At 35.4% G+C, this 16,698-nt stretch overlaps 1 protein-coding gene across 1 annotated transcript in view; it reads right to left on the bottom strand.

The window, feature by feature from the left end:
• Positions 1–16,698, bottom strand: part of beag (IC cytokine homolog beag) — a 170,225-nt gene that overhangs the window by 26,738 nt on the left and 126,789 nt on the right. The window contains exon 18 of the mRNA XM_090403298.1: positions 12,401–12,489. Coding sequence (XP_090259424.1) covers positions 12,401–12,489 — 89 coding nt within the window. The remainder of the gene's footprint in view (positions 1–12,400; positions 12,490–16,698) is intronic.

Below are 16,698 nucleotides of genomic sequence, written 5' to 3'. Positions count from 1 at the left end.
CTAGTAAGATCTTTCTTTAAACTAAACATATTTGGTCGTTTGATAATTAAAGACACAAACTTATTTAATACTGACCATTTACAAACATCTTACATTATAAGCTACCAGTTTCGCCAGCAAACTGTCTAGCTTTTTCAAGGCGTTTGTGGAAAGACAAATACTAGTGTCAAACTAGTAGCTAAGGTTACATGTCAACATGTAACCTTAACTACTAGTTTGTTGACAATGTTTTTATGTTCCTTTCAATTTGCATTTACTAGTAATTATGTCTGTCCGCAAACACCTTGAAAAAGCTAGACAGTTTGCTGGCGAAACTGGTAGGCTATAACGTAAGATGTTTGTAAATGGTCAGTATTAAATAAGTTTTTATTTTTCATCTTCTTTCTTTGGAATTATAGATGTTATTAATTCTTTCCATAATCTGGGTATTGTTAAAGATTACTTGCAATTTATCAGCAGCAATTTCTTTAGTTGTCTTAAACATTTCTATGGCCATATTGTCATTGCCACATGCCTTTCCTCTTCTCATCTTCTCTATTACATTAATTTTTCTATTTTTAGATATTGGTTCTAATTATTCAAACCTATGCTTATAGGAGGTTCTTCCATTACTGAACTTCTTGTGCCAGTTACATTGTGTTCTACATTTAAAATCTCATCTGAGTGTTCTTTCCATCTAACAATCTTATCCTCTTCAATTAGCAACAAACCATTTTTATCCCTTATAGCATACTTTATTTGCTTCTTCCCATCAGAAGGAAAGTATGCAAGCCAGAGAATGGCTAACTTAAAATCCCAAAAAAACAAATCCTTGATGGTGTCCAGAAGAGAGTAGTTTGGCTCATAGATGATTCCCCTCCCTCCCCCTTCTCTCTCTTATACCCTCACTTCAACCTCTATCTTACAGATGCAACATATTAGCACTCTGTTTATTCTACAGGTACTTCAATGATCATTGATCCACTTAACAGGTAACCATCATTCCTCCACTTTTTGCACCTGTTAATAGAAGAGCAGCAGTTGCTCAGCATACCACTCTAAACACACCAAACCTGCTTCTCTTCTTTCTCTTTTACTTCATCTACCTCTGTCTTCTGGAACAGCCTTCCCCCAAGAAGTATTCCCAAACCATTACAACCTGCATCTCTCAAAAAAAAAAGTAAATAACTTTCTTCTTTTTTAACTTTCACCTGAAATGATGTATTTATAGATCTTTTGTATCAATTTTAAGTCATTGGTCATATATAAAAAATTAAAAAAAAAACACCTCATATGTTATTCATATGAAGTGCCTTTGTACATGTGAAGTGGCTTACAAACAGGGAGTTTGGTTGATAACTCTTGGAGAATATCAGAAATACTTTTGCCACCACTGTTATAGCAAGACTGGTACACTATGCTTCACATACCCTTTTACACAGGATTAAATGGAAAAAACCAAGGTGCTACACAGAAATCATTACAAGTTAGATAGACTGTTTTTGGAGTTAGCAGCATGAAACACTCAATGAATCTCAACAAGTATGGCTATAATCGATTTCCCAAGTCTCAGGGGCAGTCATTTCAAAACCAACTCCAACTTAAAACTGGTAAACTTCTTTTTATGAAATGGCACAGGACACCAATTTAGGACTTTAGTTCTGTTCATTTGTATTACAATTGAAAACTGTTCCTACTTCATGAGCGATTGTCAATACTAGTGTACTGTGACAAACTGTTTGTGCTCTAAAAATGCTTGATATAAAATCTGTGAAATATTAGGAACCAAATAAATAAATATCTTATTCTGTTCCACTGGTATTCAGAATTAAGCCACAACACTACTAAAGCCATTAAAACTGAAGAAGGTACAAGTAAGACAATGATGCACACTACTGTCACTCTTATTCATCATGGATATGATGAATAAGAGTGGCATATGAAGGAAAGTGGAGATATACAACTAAGCTCTTTATTATCCTCAAATAAACTGAATAACTTCCACAAACAATACGGCTTGAAAATCATCAATAAAAAGACAAAAACTATGAAAATAGGCAGAAACATGGTAAACTTTAATTCCATTCTCAATGGACAACTTATATAGAACAAGTAAAATATTTTCAGCTATTTAGGCACAATTCTTAATGGAGATGGAAAATTAAATAATACAGTAATAGACAACAGAAGCCAGCCTAGTGCTTAATCCCCACGTATGGCAAATGGTATGGTATAAATTGTCTAAATTAATAAAGCAGCAGCCTTGAAGAATTGCTTTGCACCATGCGTTTCGAGCTGATTATATTAATGCTAAGTGCAGAGAAGCACCGTACATACATCATTTATTACAGTGCAGTACTGTATTACAGAAATTTTATATTATAATTTGTCATCATCATTATCATCATCATCATCATCATCATGCATATCAAGGATTTAGGCCTTGCATGGCCTGTTCCGGCCTTAGAAGTCATCGTTTAAGAGGACGGTCTGGTTTTCTTTTTCCTAATGGCTTGTACTTTAAGGCTTGTTTTGGTAATCTTTCTGTTTTCATTCTTTGAACATGTTCCATCCATTTATGTTTATATTTAATTTTTTCTATTACAGGTTCTTGGTTTAATTCTTTCATAATTTCTTCATTTCTTTTATAATTAAATAGGGTATACTTTGCAGTTTTTCTCATAAACTTCATTTCTGCTGTTGTTACTCTTTGTTTGTCTTTTTGTTTTATTGTCCAGACTTCGCTTCAATACATTAAGATTGGTAGAGCTAATCTATTGTATACTTTTAGTCTGCTTTGTTTTTGAACTAGGTTTGGTTTAAATATAGAGTTAATTACACCTGTTATTTTTTAATATTTTGCAATTTTTACTTTTATATCTTTTTCATTTTCATATGTGATCGTGCATCCTAGGTAGTTAAATGCATTCACCCGTTCTAAGATCTTGTTATCTATTACTATTTTAGTTCTTCTGGATCTTGTCCTTTAAAGGCCATAGTTTTTGATTTTTCTGTTGATATTATCATACCATAATCTTTGGATATCTCATTTACATCTAAAATAGCTTTCTGTAGTTTATTTTCAGAATTTGTAATTATTATTTGGTCGTCGGCAAAGAGGAGAGGGTTTAAGTTTACTGTAGGAGAAAGTTTAATTCCTTGATGTAAATTTTTGAGAGTGCTGAGAGGGGACATTAAATCACGAGCTATCATATACGAGAGAGATAAACCCTTGGTTTATCTCTCTCGTATATGATATCTCGTGATTTAATCTTATTTGTATTTGATTATTTTCATATATACTTGTGATAGCTTTTAGGATATTATTTGGTATTTGTCTTTCTTTTAATATGTTATATAATATGTTTCTTTTAACTTTGTCAAATGCTTTTTCAAAGTCAATAAATGCAATATGTGTTTCTAAATTGTATTCTCTTCTTTTCTCTATTATTAATTTTAGGCAAAAGGCCGGGTCTATACATGATCGTCCTTTTCTAAATCCATTCTGTACATCTAAAATAAAGTTTACGGAATATTTCATTAGTTTGCTATTTAAGATTCTGCTATAGGGGTATTTAAGGGTCAAAGCTGTATAACTGAGAGGAGACCTCCACATAGCCTTTAAAGGAATGCGGAGAACCGACCAGGGCTTCTGACCTAATGTCCAATCCTCACCTTCTCGTGGTGCACCCTGTTGGGTATCTACTTGGATACTGAACCAACGAGGATGGGCTGGCAATTTGGGATTTAGCCGACCAAATTGTATTCTTATTGGTTAAACCAAAATAAAAAATGATGGTACAACATGACAAAATTTCATGCCGGCTGGGGTGGTGCCCGGTTAAACAAGGCCCCCATTGTTTTTGCCAAGGAACCAGAGCGAACAGCGAAAAGTCAGCTACTGGAACAAATCTGAAAACAAACCCCAACTCAACATCACCAGAGTTAAAGATCGGTACTATCAATGTAAGAAGCCTGAATGGCAAAGAAATGGCGCTAGCTGAGGAATTAGATAAGTACCAGATCGACATAATAGGAGTGACTGAAACAAAAAAGACCAAAACTGATGAGATCTTTCTGAGCAATAAATACAAAATGTTATATTCAGACAATGACAATCAAGGAAAAGAAGGAGTAGCCATAGTGTTCAACACAAAATACGAGGCTAATCTTCTTGAATGGCAGTCAGTCTCAAGTACAGTAATGTGGGCAAATATAAGAATGGAGAACTGGCAATGAGACTTATTTGTGCCTATGGTCCCACAGAAGGTTCTACTAAGGTAGAAGTGGAGGAATTTTTTGAGGCTTTAGAAAAAGCAACTGACACAATGAAAAGGGAAAAGTTGGTCCTTGTTGGGGATCTAAATAGCAGAGTAGGAAATGATTGTGAGACATACAAAAATATTTTGGGAAAATTTGGAGAAAAGAGCAAAGCTAATAATAATGGCAAATATCTGTTGGATTTTTGCTCAGGACATGGACTGGTTATTACTAACACCATGTTCCAACATAAAAATGTGCACAAATTCACATGGAGAGAAGAGGCTAGGAATAAGAAAAGTCTCACTGACTATGTTATTGTTGATAGTGATGTTTTCTCACTGGTGCAGGACACCAGAGTGTACAGAGGATTTGAAATTGGAAGTGATCACTATTTAGTCTTGAGCAGGATAAAATTGAATTTCATATTGAAAAGAATAAGATGTAAGAAAGTTTTAAAGCGAATAAAACTTGAGCAGCTCTCAGATGTGAACTGTAGACTAAAACACACAAAGATTATTGAAGAAAAAATGAAAGAATTTGAGAACAGGAATCAAACCTTGGAGATTCAGTGGCAAACTCTGAAGTAAACATTGATTGATTCTGCCAGAGAGGCATGTGGTGAGGTTGTCTGCAAGGATAAAAGAAATCAGAACTCCCTGGTGGACACAGGAAGTTAAAGAGGCAGTGAAGGAAAAGAAGAAAGCATATCAAAAGTTTCTGTCAAATAAGTCAGCTTGTGCTCTTAGAGAATACAGAGAAAAAAATGCAAGAATGCTAAACACTGTGTAAAACTAGCTAAACAAAAGTCATGGGAGGACTTTGGCAAGAATATAGAAAATAAATATCAAGAAGGTGGCAAAATATTCTGGAGGTTGTTGAAGAAGCTTAGGAATGGAGGAAAGAGTGCTGTAAAAGGAGTTAGAGATGATAAAGGTGACATGAAAACGGGAGAAAAAGATATCCTTGAAGTATCGAGTAATTACTCTGAAAAACTGCTAAATGAAACAAGCAGTGATGACAGCACAGTGGTAAAAAACAATGACCAGGCATGCAATCAGGAATACATATCCATACGTGAAGTAGAAAAAGCCATCAATGGCTTGAAATGCAGAAAGGCAGCAGGAGTAGATGATATTCGACCAGAAATGCTGAAGTATGGTGGTATAAAAGTCTTACAGTGGCTGCACTGCACAGTTTAGAAAGCCTGGACAGAGGGACGAATTCCTGATGATTGGAGTAGAGCTCTCATAGTACTATATATATAAAAAGGGAAATAAAACTGAATGTGAAAATTACAGAGGTATTTCCCTACTGAGTGTTCCTGGCAAGATCTATGCAAGTATACTTGAGAAACAGTTGAGAGGAATTGTGGAAGAAAAGCTTGGTAAAGAACAAGCTGGATTCAGGCCCAATAGAAGCAGTCAGGATCAGATCTTCACTTTACGACAAATAGTCGAGAAAGTATGGGAATAACTTAAATACAGATAACAAAGATCTGTATTTAAGTTTTGTCGATTTGAGAGAAGGCATATGACAAGGTGCCAAGAGAGAAGCTATTCAATACGCTGCAGTTATATGGTGTAAGTGGGGCATTATATCAAGCAATACTTAGTCTTTATTTGAGTTGTAAGTCAGCAGTTAGAATTGAAGGAAGTACAGGAAGATGGTTTAATGTTAAATCTGGTGTGAGACAAGGATGTACATTATTCCCTCTGTTATTCATTATCTATATGGATCACATTATGAAGGAAAATGGTATTAAACATGATATCGAAATTGGAGATGTTAATGTCAGCTCTTTGCTTTATGCGGATGATGTTATACTTCTAAATAAATCCGCTACAAGTCTGCAAGACTCTCTGACTAAATTGAATAGCTGTTGTAATAGATATGGTATGAAGGTCAGCAATAAAAAGACAAAGACATTGAAAATACGCAGAATCATTGAAAATGTCAACTGCGTTGTGAATGGAGAACCTGTGGAACAAGTAAAACATTTCAGCTACTTAGGTACGATTTTTACTGAAGATGGTAAATTAAATATAGAAATAGACAACAGAATCAGCAAAGCTGGTGTGGTGGGAAGTCAATTAAATAAATTCATATGGAATAAGAGAGAAATTACTCGGAACACTAAATTAGCTGTGTACAAGACAGTGTTCAAACCAGTTTTAACTTATGGATCTGAGAGCTGGGTCAGAAGTAAAACACTTCACCAAAGACTAGAGACCGCAGATATGAGAGTCCTGAGAAAGATTATAGGCGTGAACAGATGGCATCAATGGCAATATCATATTAAAAATGGGGATATTAGGAAAGAACTTGATATTGTCAGCATTCAGGAATGCGTTAGCAGAGCTAATCTCAGGTGGTATGGTCACCTAAACAGAATGGGCGAGGAAAGATTAGCAAAACAAGTGTTCTCTGCCAGGTTGGCAGCAAAACGACCCAGAGGAATACCAAGATATAGATGGATTGATACGGTACAAAGTGCCTTAGACGATAGAAATATAAGATCTGATAATGTTGGAGTCTTGACAAGTAACAGACTGATTTGGAGGAAAATTGTAGATAGGAAGTTAGTAATGATATAATTTTTTCATGTAGTACTATTATATCCTGTACACCCCTTGTGGGTACATGGCAGGAATTTGATGATAATGATGATGATTCTGCTATATATTTTGTAACAGGAATTTAGTATACTGATACCTCTATAGTTTTTAGGGTCATCTCTATTACCTTTTTTAAAAATAGGAATCACAATTGCTTTTTTCCATTCTATTGGGGGGATACCAGTTGAATAAATTTTATTTAAAAATAATAAGAGTCTTTCTTTGAATCTTGTTCCTGCATTTTTATATAGTTCTGAAGCTAGTTTATCTTCTCCTGGTTATTTTCCGTTTCTTGTTTCTTTCAGGCTGATTTCTAATTCTTCTTTAGTGATTTTCTTTTCATTTTCGTTCATTGTTTGCAGTTGTCTTTTTTAAAATATTTGTCTGTCCACAATTCTGTGTAGTAATTTAGAAATTCTTCTAATTTCAATTCAGTGTTTAATTTTATGTTTTCTTTGGTATCTGCATTTAAGTGTTTCAAAATTTTATATTCATTGGGTCTTATTTTATATAAATCATGTTCTAAATTAGAAACAAATTTGTTCCATGATTCTCTATGTCTTTTTCTGACTTCTCTTTTAGCTATAGCTCTTATTCTTTTATATTCTATTTCATCTTCTAATATTTTACTGCATCTATTTCATCTTCTAATCTTTTAAAAGAAGGAGTAGCCATAGTATTCAACACAAAATACGAGGCTAATCTTCTTGAATGGCAGTCAGTCTCAAGTAGAGTAATGTATGCAAATATGAGAATGGGAACTGGACAATGAGACTTATTTGTGCCTATGGTCCCACAGAAGGTTCTACTAAGGTAGAAGTGGAGGAATTTTTTGAGGCTTTAGAAAAAGCAACTGACACAATGAAAAAGGAAAAGTTGGTCCTTGTTGGGGATCTAAATAATAGAGTAGGAAATGATTGTGAGACATACAAAAATATTTTTGGAAAATTTGGAGAAAAGAGCAAAGCTAATAATAATGGCAAATATCTGTTGGATTTCTGCTCAGGACATGGACTGGTTATTACTAACACCATGTTCCAACATAAAAATGTGCACAAATTCACATGGAGAGAAGAGGCTAGGAATAAGAAAAGTCTCATTGACTATGTTATTGTTGATAGTGATGTTTTCTCCCTGGTGCAGGACACCAGAGTGTACAGAGGATTTGAAATTGGAAGTGATCACTATTTAGTCTTGAGCAGGATAAAATTGAATTTCATATTGAAAAGAATAACATGTAAGAAAGTTTTAAAGCGAATAAAAGTTGAGCAGCTCTCAGATGTAAACTGTAGACTAAAATACAGAAATATTATTGAAAAGAAAATGAAAGAGTTTGAGAACAGGAATCAAACCTTGGAGATTCAGTGGCAAACTCTGAAGGAAACATTGATTGATTCTGCCAGAGAGGCATGTAGTGAGGTTGTCTGAAGGATAAAAAAATCAGAACTCCCTGGTGGACACAGGAAGTTAAAGAGGCAGTGAAGGAAAAGAAGAAAGCATATCAAAAGTTCCTGGCAAATAAGTCAGCTTTTACTCTTACAGAATACAGAGACAAATGTAAGAAAGCTAAACAGTGTGTAAAACTAGCTAAACAAAAGTCATGGGAGAACTTTGGCAAGAATATAGAAAATAAATATCAAGAAGGTGGCAAAATATTCTGGAGGTTGTTGAAGAAGCTTAGGAATGGAGGAAAGAGTGCTGTAAAAGGAATTAGAGATGATAAAGGTGAAATGAAAACAGGAGAAAAAGATATCCTTGAAGTATGGAGTAATTACTTTGAAAAACTGCTAAATGAAACAAGCAGTGATGACAGCACAGTGATAAAAAACACTGACCAGGCATGCAGTCAGGAATACATATCCATACTTGAAGTAGAAAAAGCCATCAAAGGCTTGAAATGTGGAAAGGCAGCAGGAGTAGATGATATTCGACCAGAAATGCTGAAGTATGGTGGTATAAGAGTCTTACAGTGGCTGCACTGCATAGTTCAGAAATCCTGGACAGAGGGACGAATTCCCGATGATTGGAGTAGAGCTCTCATAGTACCCATATATAAAAAGGGAAATAAAACTGAATGTGAGAATTACAGAGGTATTTCCCTACTGAGTGTTCCTGGCAAGATCTATGCAAGTATACTTGAGAAACGGTTGAGAAGAATTGTGGAAGAAAAGCTCGGTGAAGAACAAGCTGGATTCAGGCCAAATAGAGGCTGTCAGGATCAGATCTTCACTTTACGACAAATAGTCGAGAAAGCATGGGAATATAACAAAGATCTGTATTTAGGTTTTGTCGATTTGGAAAAGGCATATGACAAGGTGCCAAGAGAGAAGCTATTCAATACGCTGCAGTTATATGGTGTCAATGGGGCATTATATCAAGCAATACTTAGTCTTTATTTGAGTTGTGAGTCAGCAGTTAGAATTGAAGGAAGTACAGGAAGATGGTTTAATGTTAAATCTGGTGTGAGACAAGGATGTACATTATCCCCTCTGTTATTCATTATCCATATGGATCACATTATGAAGGAATGTGGTATTAAACCTGATATCAAAATTGGAAATGTTAATGTCAGCTCTTTGCTTTATGCGGATGATGTTATACTTCTAAATAAATCCGCTACAAGTCTGCAAGATTCTCTGACTAAATTGAATAGCTGTTGTAATAGATATGGTATGAAGGTCAGCAATAAAAAGACAAAGACAATGAAAATAGGCAGAATCATTGAAAATGTCAACTGTGTTGTGAATGGAGAACCTGTGGAACAAGTAAAACATTTCAGCTACTTAGGCACAATTTTTACTGAAGATGGTAAACTAAATATAGAAATAGACAACAGAATCAGCAAAGCTGGTATCGTGGGAAGTCAACTGAATAAATTCATATGGAATAAGAAAGAAATTAGTCGGAACACTAAATTAGCTGTATACAAGACTGTGTTCAAACCAATTTTAACTTATGGATCTGAGAGCTGGGTCAGAAGTAAAACACTTGACCAAAGACTAGAGACCGCAGATATGAGAGTCCTGAGAAAGATTAGAGGCGTGAACAGATGGCATCAATGGCAATATCATATTAAAAATGAGGATATTAGGAAAGATCTTGACATTGTCAGCATTCAGGAATGCATTAGCAGAGCTAATCTCAGATGGTATGGTCACTTAAATAGAATGGGAGAGGAAAGATTAGCAAAACAAGTGTTCTCTGCCAGGTTGGCAGGAAAACGACCCAGAGGAAGACCAAGATATAGGTGGATTGATACGGTACAAAGTGCCTTAGACGATAGAAATATAAGATCTGATAATGTTGGAGTCTTGACAAGTAACAGACTGATTTGGAGGAAAATTGTAGATAGGAAGTTAGTAATGATGTAATTTTTTCATGTAGTACTGTCATATCCTGTACACCCCTTGAGGGTACATGGCAGGAATTTGATGATGATGATGATGATGATCTTTTACTGCTTAACCATTTTTGATAGGCTTCTTTTTTCTTTTTGATTATTTCTTTCATTGTATCAACCCAGATCTTCAGTTTTTTCCTTTTATTGAATTTTTTGGTCTTTCCTAAGCTTCATTTGCTGCTGCATTTAGTATCGTTTTTATATTAAGTCATTCTATTTCTTCATTTTGTTTTATTTTATCTAGATATTGGTTAATTCTTTGTTCATATAGCCATTGTACATTTGTGTCATTCAATAGTCTAGTTTTATAAACAAATATTTCAATTTTTCTTTCTGTTCTTGTTATTTGTAGCCATTTAGGTGGTAATCTTAATTTTATTTTAACAAAGAAGTGGTCACTGCTTATTTCACATTCTCTGTGAACTCTAACATCTAGTGAAAATTTTGATGTCTTTTCATTTAATATAAAGTAATCTAATATTGATTTCCATCCTCTTGCTGCCCAAGTATATTTATGTATGTCTTTATGTTTATAGAAGGAATTCATTATTTTTAGGTTATTATAAACTACAAAGTCAATCAATTTTTTACCATTCCTGTTTAGAGTATGATCTCCATGTATTCCTATATTATTATTAATTTTTGTGTTTGTTTCCAATTCTTGCATTTAAGTCTCCTGCTAAAATTATGTAATCATTTTTATTTATTTTATTATACATGTTTTGTAGTTGATTATAAAAATCAGTATTATCCTGTTCTCTTCCCTCTTCTGGGGCATATAAACCAATTATTGTTAAGTAGCCTCTATCTATTTTTATTCTAGCTTCTATTATTCTTTCATTCCATAATTTATAATGTTTTAACTGTTTTGAAAGGGAGTTATGAATCCAAATCATGACTCCTGCTTGTGCTCTTTGGTCTCTGTCGACTCCACTGTATATCACATTAAAATTTTCAGTCCTCATGGTTCCTTTTAATTTATTTTTTCTTTCCGTGATTACTGCTATTTTAAAATTTCTTTCAATTAATAACTGGCCTAATTCTATTTCTTTATATGCTATGCCTCTTACATTCTAGTTTGCTATGTGTATTATATTTTGTCGTTTCCATTTTTGTTTTACCTTTTCCATTCCAGGGTCGTTTCCTAGATTCAATCCGATTATCTTTTTCTGTCAGCTTACTAGTAGAATTATGTTCTCCATGTCAGGGGGACTAGCCTGACGATGGAATAGTTCAGTGGTAGGGCTGCTACCTTAGGGCTTCTGAACTAGCCTTCTTCCGAATTTAAACCCATAGGAGGAATAGGGTATACTGAAGGGGGAAAGAGTAGATTATAGGGGAATTATAGTAAGGTTTATATAGAGGGCATAGTTGTAAGGCCAGAAATGAAAAGACCCTATGGCCCTCGAGTACTCTAATAGCATAAGGATCATAAAATAAGAAGAGTTGGATGATAAGACCCCTTATAGGAAAGATTAAAGTAAGTGGATCTTCCTCAAAGTAGTAGAAGGAGAGGATTGATCCAGCTAAGGGTCCATGGGAGTGCCGCTTCCCTTACAATCAAGATAATTGCCCCTTATGGTCCTGTTGGTCCACGAGTCCTTATTCAGTATATTCGGACCACCCCACCACACACACACACACACATGATGGGCTCCCCTATCAGCCACCCAGGGGACGCGCTCTCTAGGGGTTACAGGGTCCCCAGTTTACAAATTATAATTTGTAAACTGTATTATTTCACTACAAACAAAGAGTAAATAATTAAAAATATTAACAGAAATAGATCTACACATTTTAGCATCCAGACATGTAAACTGTTAGCATATCCTTATGGTTCACAGTGACTTTTTTTGACTTACAACTTTTTCAACTTGTGACAGGATTGTTGGAACAGAACCCCGTCATAAGTAAACCGAGCATACCTGAAACAGACCATCCACATGACAGTGGCTGGAGTAAGTCAGAGAGGGAGAGAGAACATCAATTACATCAAATAACCTCTTTTGGACAATATTAAAAAAATTCGATTAAGTTTTTGATGTAGCAGAGGGGTGATGTGAACATGCAGGTGGTCAAAGGATAGAACAGCTGTGCTTACAAATTTGATAAATTTGAAGTTGAAAAAAAACTTTTCACTTACTTTGGCAAAGCTTCCTTGTTGCTCATATATTCACTGTATTCCTCTTGTGTATCAAAATCCCAACGTCCAATAGGCCCTTTTTTATTACCCTACAAAGATATTAAAGTCACCTTAGAAAAGTTCATAGCGAGAAACTACCACTTCCACTACATTATTAAAATTACTAAAAATGATTGTATTCTGATATCTTTAAATCAAAGTATGTTGAAGTAATATATATATATACAACTGTAGCATTTCTGAATAAGGAATTACTTAATGTGAACATCAAATAATTAACTGAAATTCATTTCCATACGGTAAAAGTTAGGTTGCATCATACACAATTAAATTATTATTTCCAATATTTTTCCATAGTTAAAATGGCATCTTAAGGGGAATTTTGCATCTTTAGGTGGATAAGGCAGGATAGTTAGTGAAAAAAGAAGCAGATTCATGGAAAAGCCTCTCAAATTTAAATTTGCTTTGGTGGAGTAAGGTGACTTTTTTTTTTCTCCATCTGATCCTCTGGTTGGTATCTAGGTCATAGTCTGCACGAACCTGAGTGGCCATATTGGCTGTCCTACCTGTTTGGCCACAGTATGAAAGATTGCAGGATACTTGGCAGACCCAGGTACCATAGGTAAATCCAACTAGCATCCCTTATTCACTCTCCTAAAGAGTGAATAAGGGGATGCTAGATTTCTGTGTGGCTTATAAGTGGGTATCTATGTACTAGGTACTCACCAGATTGTAGTTTTTAGGACCTTGGCTGCCTTTTTAGAAGTACCCCAGATATATGGAAAGGTGATGGATTTATTGTATTCTATGTTCGGGATGGGGGGGTATGAGGTATTAGTATTCATTTTGTCTGGTGTGTGTATGGGGGGGGGGGGAGTAGCCATTGACTAAAAAGGTGTTTTGTATGTAGTCGAGTTCAGTAACAAGTGTAGTGTTATCAAAACAAATCAGTTTTTTGGCCGAGTGGTTAGCATATCTGCTCTCCAGCCAAAAGGCTGTAGGTTCGAATCTCATCATGGGCATGAATGTTTGTGATTGTCTGCGAAAATATTAGTGGTGGTGGTGGGCAGTAGATGGCGTTGGTGTAGATGATGGTAGCTGTGGTTCTGTGTAGCTGGTGGACAGAGACCAAGAGTTGTGGAGTGGGGGTCCTCCCTCGATGAGTCCTTGGACACCTTGGAAATGTCACGTAACAATAATAATTTTGTCCTGTGGACTAGACTTTTTATAATGCCTGAATGTATGGGTTTCCTATAGACTGAGAGGGTCAAGGATATCCATCCAATTGTCTTGGATACCTATGAAGGACAGACCATTGTTATTTTCTATTTCTGTAGTCGTGGCCTGGACACTCTAAATGCTTTTCTTTCCCATTTTGAACAGCATTTAGAGTATCCAGGCCATGTGGCCAAATACCATAGCAAGATAAAGAGGGTTGGGGGCAGAATTAAAACAGTTTTTCCAAAAATCTCCATAAACTTTGCTCAGGTTGAGAAACAGAAGAGCCCAAGGCAGAATTTCCCATGCCAAACAAAATAGCCCGAGTTTATAGTGAAGGAAACATGGCTAAGACATTGGAAGGGAATTCTGCTGAGATTAGAAAGGTGTCTTTAAGCGGGATGTTCGTGAATAAGGAGGAGACATCAAAACTGACCATTAAGTCAATACTGAGGAAAGTGAAGTCTTGTATGTTTATATGTGAAGAGGTGTTGTCAGAAATATGACAGAGTATTGTGGCAAAATGTTTGGCTAATTTGTAGGTGGGTAAGTTCTATGCAGTCTTCAAATGGACATAGATAAATCTTCTTTATGTATTTTAAGAAGCCCATATACTGGGAAAGGGTGATCTGGAATTGTAGGGTTTTAATTTGTTAGCAACCTCTGTCAGCCAGGAAGGTTATATTTTTCAGGTCTCTGGATAGTTCTAATCTGTGTGTTGGTGCATCATAGTTTAGCTGGTGGTGCGAAGGTAGACTGATAGCCATTGTTTTCGCAAAATCTGAGTGATTACAGCTGCACTGTCCTCATTTGCATTCAAGATTATTATTATTATTTTATTTTTTTTTGTTATTTTTCAAATTGGATAGAGTTTTAAATTCTCTGATGAGAAAGTTACTTTTGGGAGATTTTGCCTGTGGCATAATTTTAGGACTGTAAGCCTCCCTGTTACCTGCCATCTTCACTAAAAACTGTGCCTAAATAGCCGAAATATTTTACTTATTTTATAAGATCTCCATTCAGAATGCAGCTGAAGTTTTCTATACTCCTGCCTATTTTCATAGTTTTGGGCTTTTCATTGCTGATTTTCATGCCAAATTTATTACAGATGTTCAGTTATTCAATTTAGTTAAAGAATTCTGGAGATTTGGACTAGATGTGCTTAAGAGTATGACATCACCTGCATAAAGCCAAGAGTTAAGTTTGACATCTCCAATTCTAATATCAGGCCTAATGCCACTTTTTTTTTCATAATGTAATCCACATAGATAAGAGTGGAAATACTGTGCATTCTTGTCTTATTTATGATTTTACATCAAACCATCTTCCTGTATTTCCTTCAATTCTAACTGAAGACTGACAAATATAGACTATGTATTGCTCTATTATAATGTTCCATTCACCCCATATAACTGAATTATTTTGAAAAGCTTTTCTCTGGGCACCTTGTCATATGACTTTTCCAGATCTACAAAACTTAAGTGCAGATCCTTGTCATATTCTGACAATTTCTTAACTATCTGTCTTAAAGTGAAAATGTGATCTTGACAACCTGTTTGACCTGAACCCAACTTGTTCTTCATTTTCCTCTTCCACAATCTTTCTCGACCTCTTTTCAAGTATGCTTACATAAATCTTACCTAGAACACTTAGAGAAATTCCTCTGTAATTCTCACACTCAGCTTTATTCCCCCCCTTTTTTTTTTATGGATGGGTACTATAAGAGTTTTACTCCAATCATCAGGAATTCAACCTTCTGACTAGACCCTCTGAATTATGCAGTATAGCCACTACAAAACTTGTATACCTCAACACTTAAGCATTTCTGGTTGAATATCATCTACTCCAGCTGCCTTTCCACATTTCAAGTTTTTAATGGCTTCTTTTTTTTCTACCTCAAGTATTGATATGTACTCCTCTTTTGCATTCCTCTTGAAAAATAGTTCTGTCATGCTTGGTTCGTTTAACAGTCTTTCAAAGCAATTACTCCAGATGTCTAGGATATTATCTTTTTGATTCCTTTTACAGTACTCTTTCCTCCATTTGTCAGCTTCTTCAATAATCTCAGAACATTTTGCTACCTTCCTGGTATTTATTTTCCATACTCTTACCAAAGCCTTCCCATGACTTTTGTTTGGCTACTTTTACACATAGCTTAGCTCTCTTACATTTTTTTCTGTATTCTTTTAGGGCATCTGCTGACTTATTTGCTAGGAACTTTTGGTATGCTTTCTTCTTTTCCAGGACTGCTTTAACTTTTTATGACCACCATGGTGTTCTTATTTTTCTATCCTTGCAGACAACTTCATCACATACCTCCCTAGCTGAATCAATCAATGTCTTATTTAGAGTGTGCCACTGAGACTCCAAGGTTTGGTTGTTTTCAATTTGTTTCATTTTTCCTTCAATAATGTATGTATAATTGAGTCTATAGTTTACCTGTAAAACTTACTCAACTTGAATTCTCTTTTTGAAACTTTCTTACATACTGTTCTTTTCAATGTGATATCCATTTTTATTCTGCTTATACTAAGTAATGATCACTTCCAGTTTCAAATCCTCTGTGCACTCTTGGATCCTGAACCAGCATGATGATATCACTATCAACAATAGCACAGTCAATGAGGCTTTTCTTATTTCTTGTGTCATTGCTCCATGTGAACGTGTGCACATCTTCTTTATGTTTATTTATTTATTCTTATGGCAAAAGGAATACAGAACAGCTACAGGTCAATGTCCAGTCTGGAAAGCCAATCCAAGGCCTCCTCTGTCACCTTGTGAAGGCTTGGGCAGTCGTTCACAATATGAGTAATCATCTGAGCCACGGGAGAACAATCACAATAAGGGTGTTCTAACAGCCCCCATTTATGTAGTAGGTAGCCACATCTGCCCTGGTTAGTTCTGATCCTGTTGATTGATGACCAAATCTTCCTAGGAAGAGCAAAACCAGGCTGCAGAGCACAGGGATCTTCTACCAGGAAGCCATTTGTTGGGAAATTGTTGGACCAGTATCCTCTCCACATGTCAGGTGTTGATGGCAGGGCAGCTGAAGAGAGTTTGTCCATGGACCAGAAAGGCTT

The sequence above is a fragment of the Typopeltis vanoorti genome, chromosome 13, assembly GCF_054136105.1.
Source record: "Typopeltis vanoorti isolate ZY-2024b chromosome 13, IOZ_Tvanoo_1.0, whole genome shotgun sequence".
Lineage (NCBI taxonomy): Eukaryota > Metazoa > Arthropoda > Arachnida > Uropygi > Thelyphonidae > Typopeltis > Typopeltis vanoorti.
The sequence above is the reverse complement of the archived record's forward strand: the minus strand, read 5'-3'. Positions and strand labels throughout refer to the sequence as shown.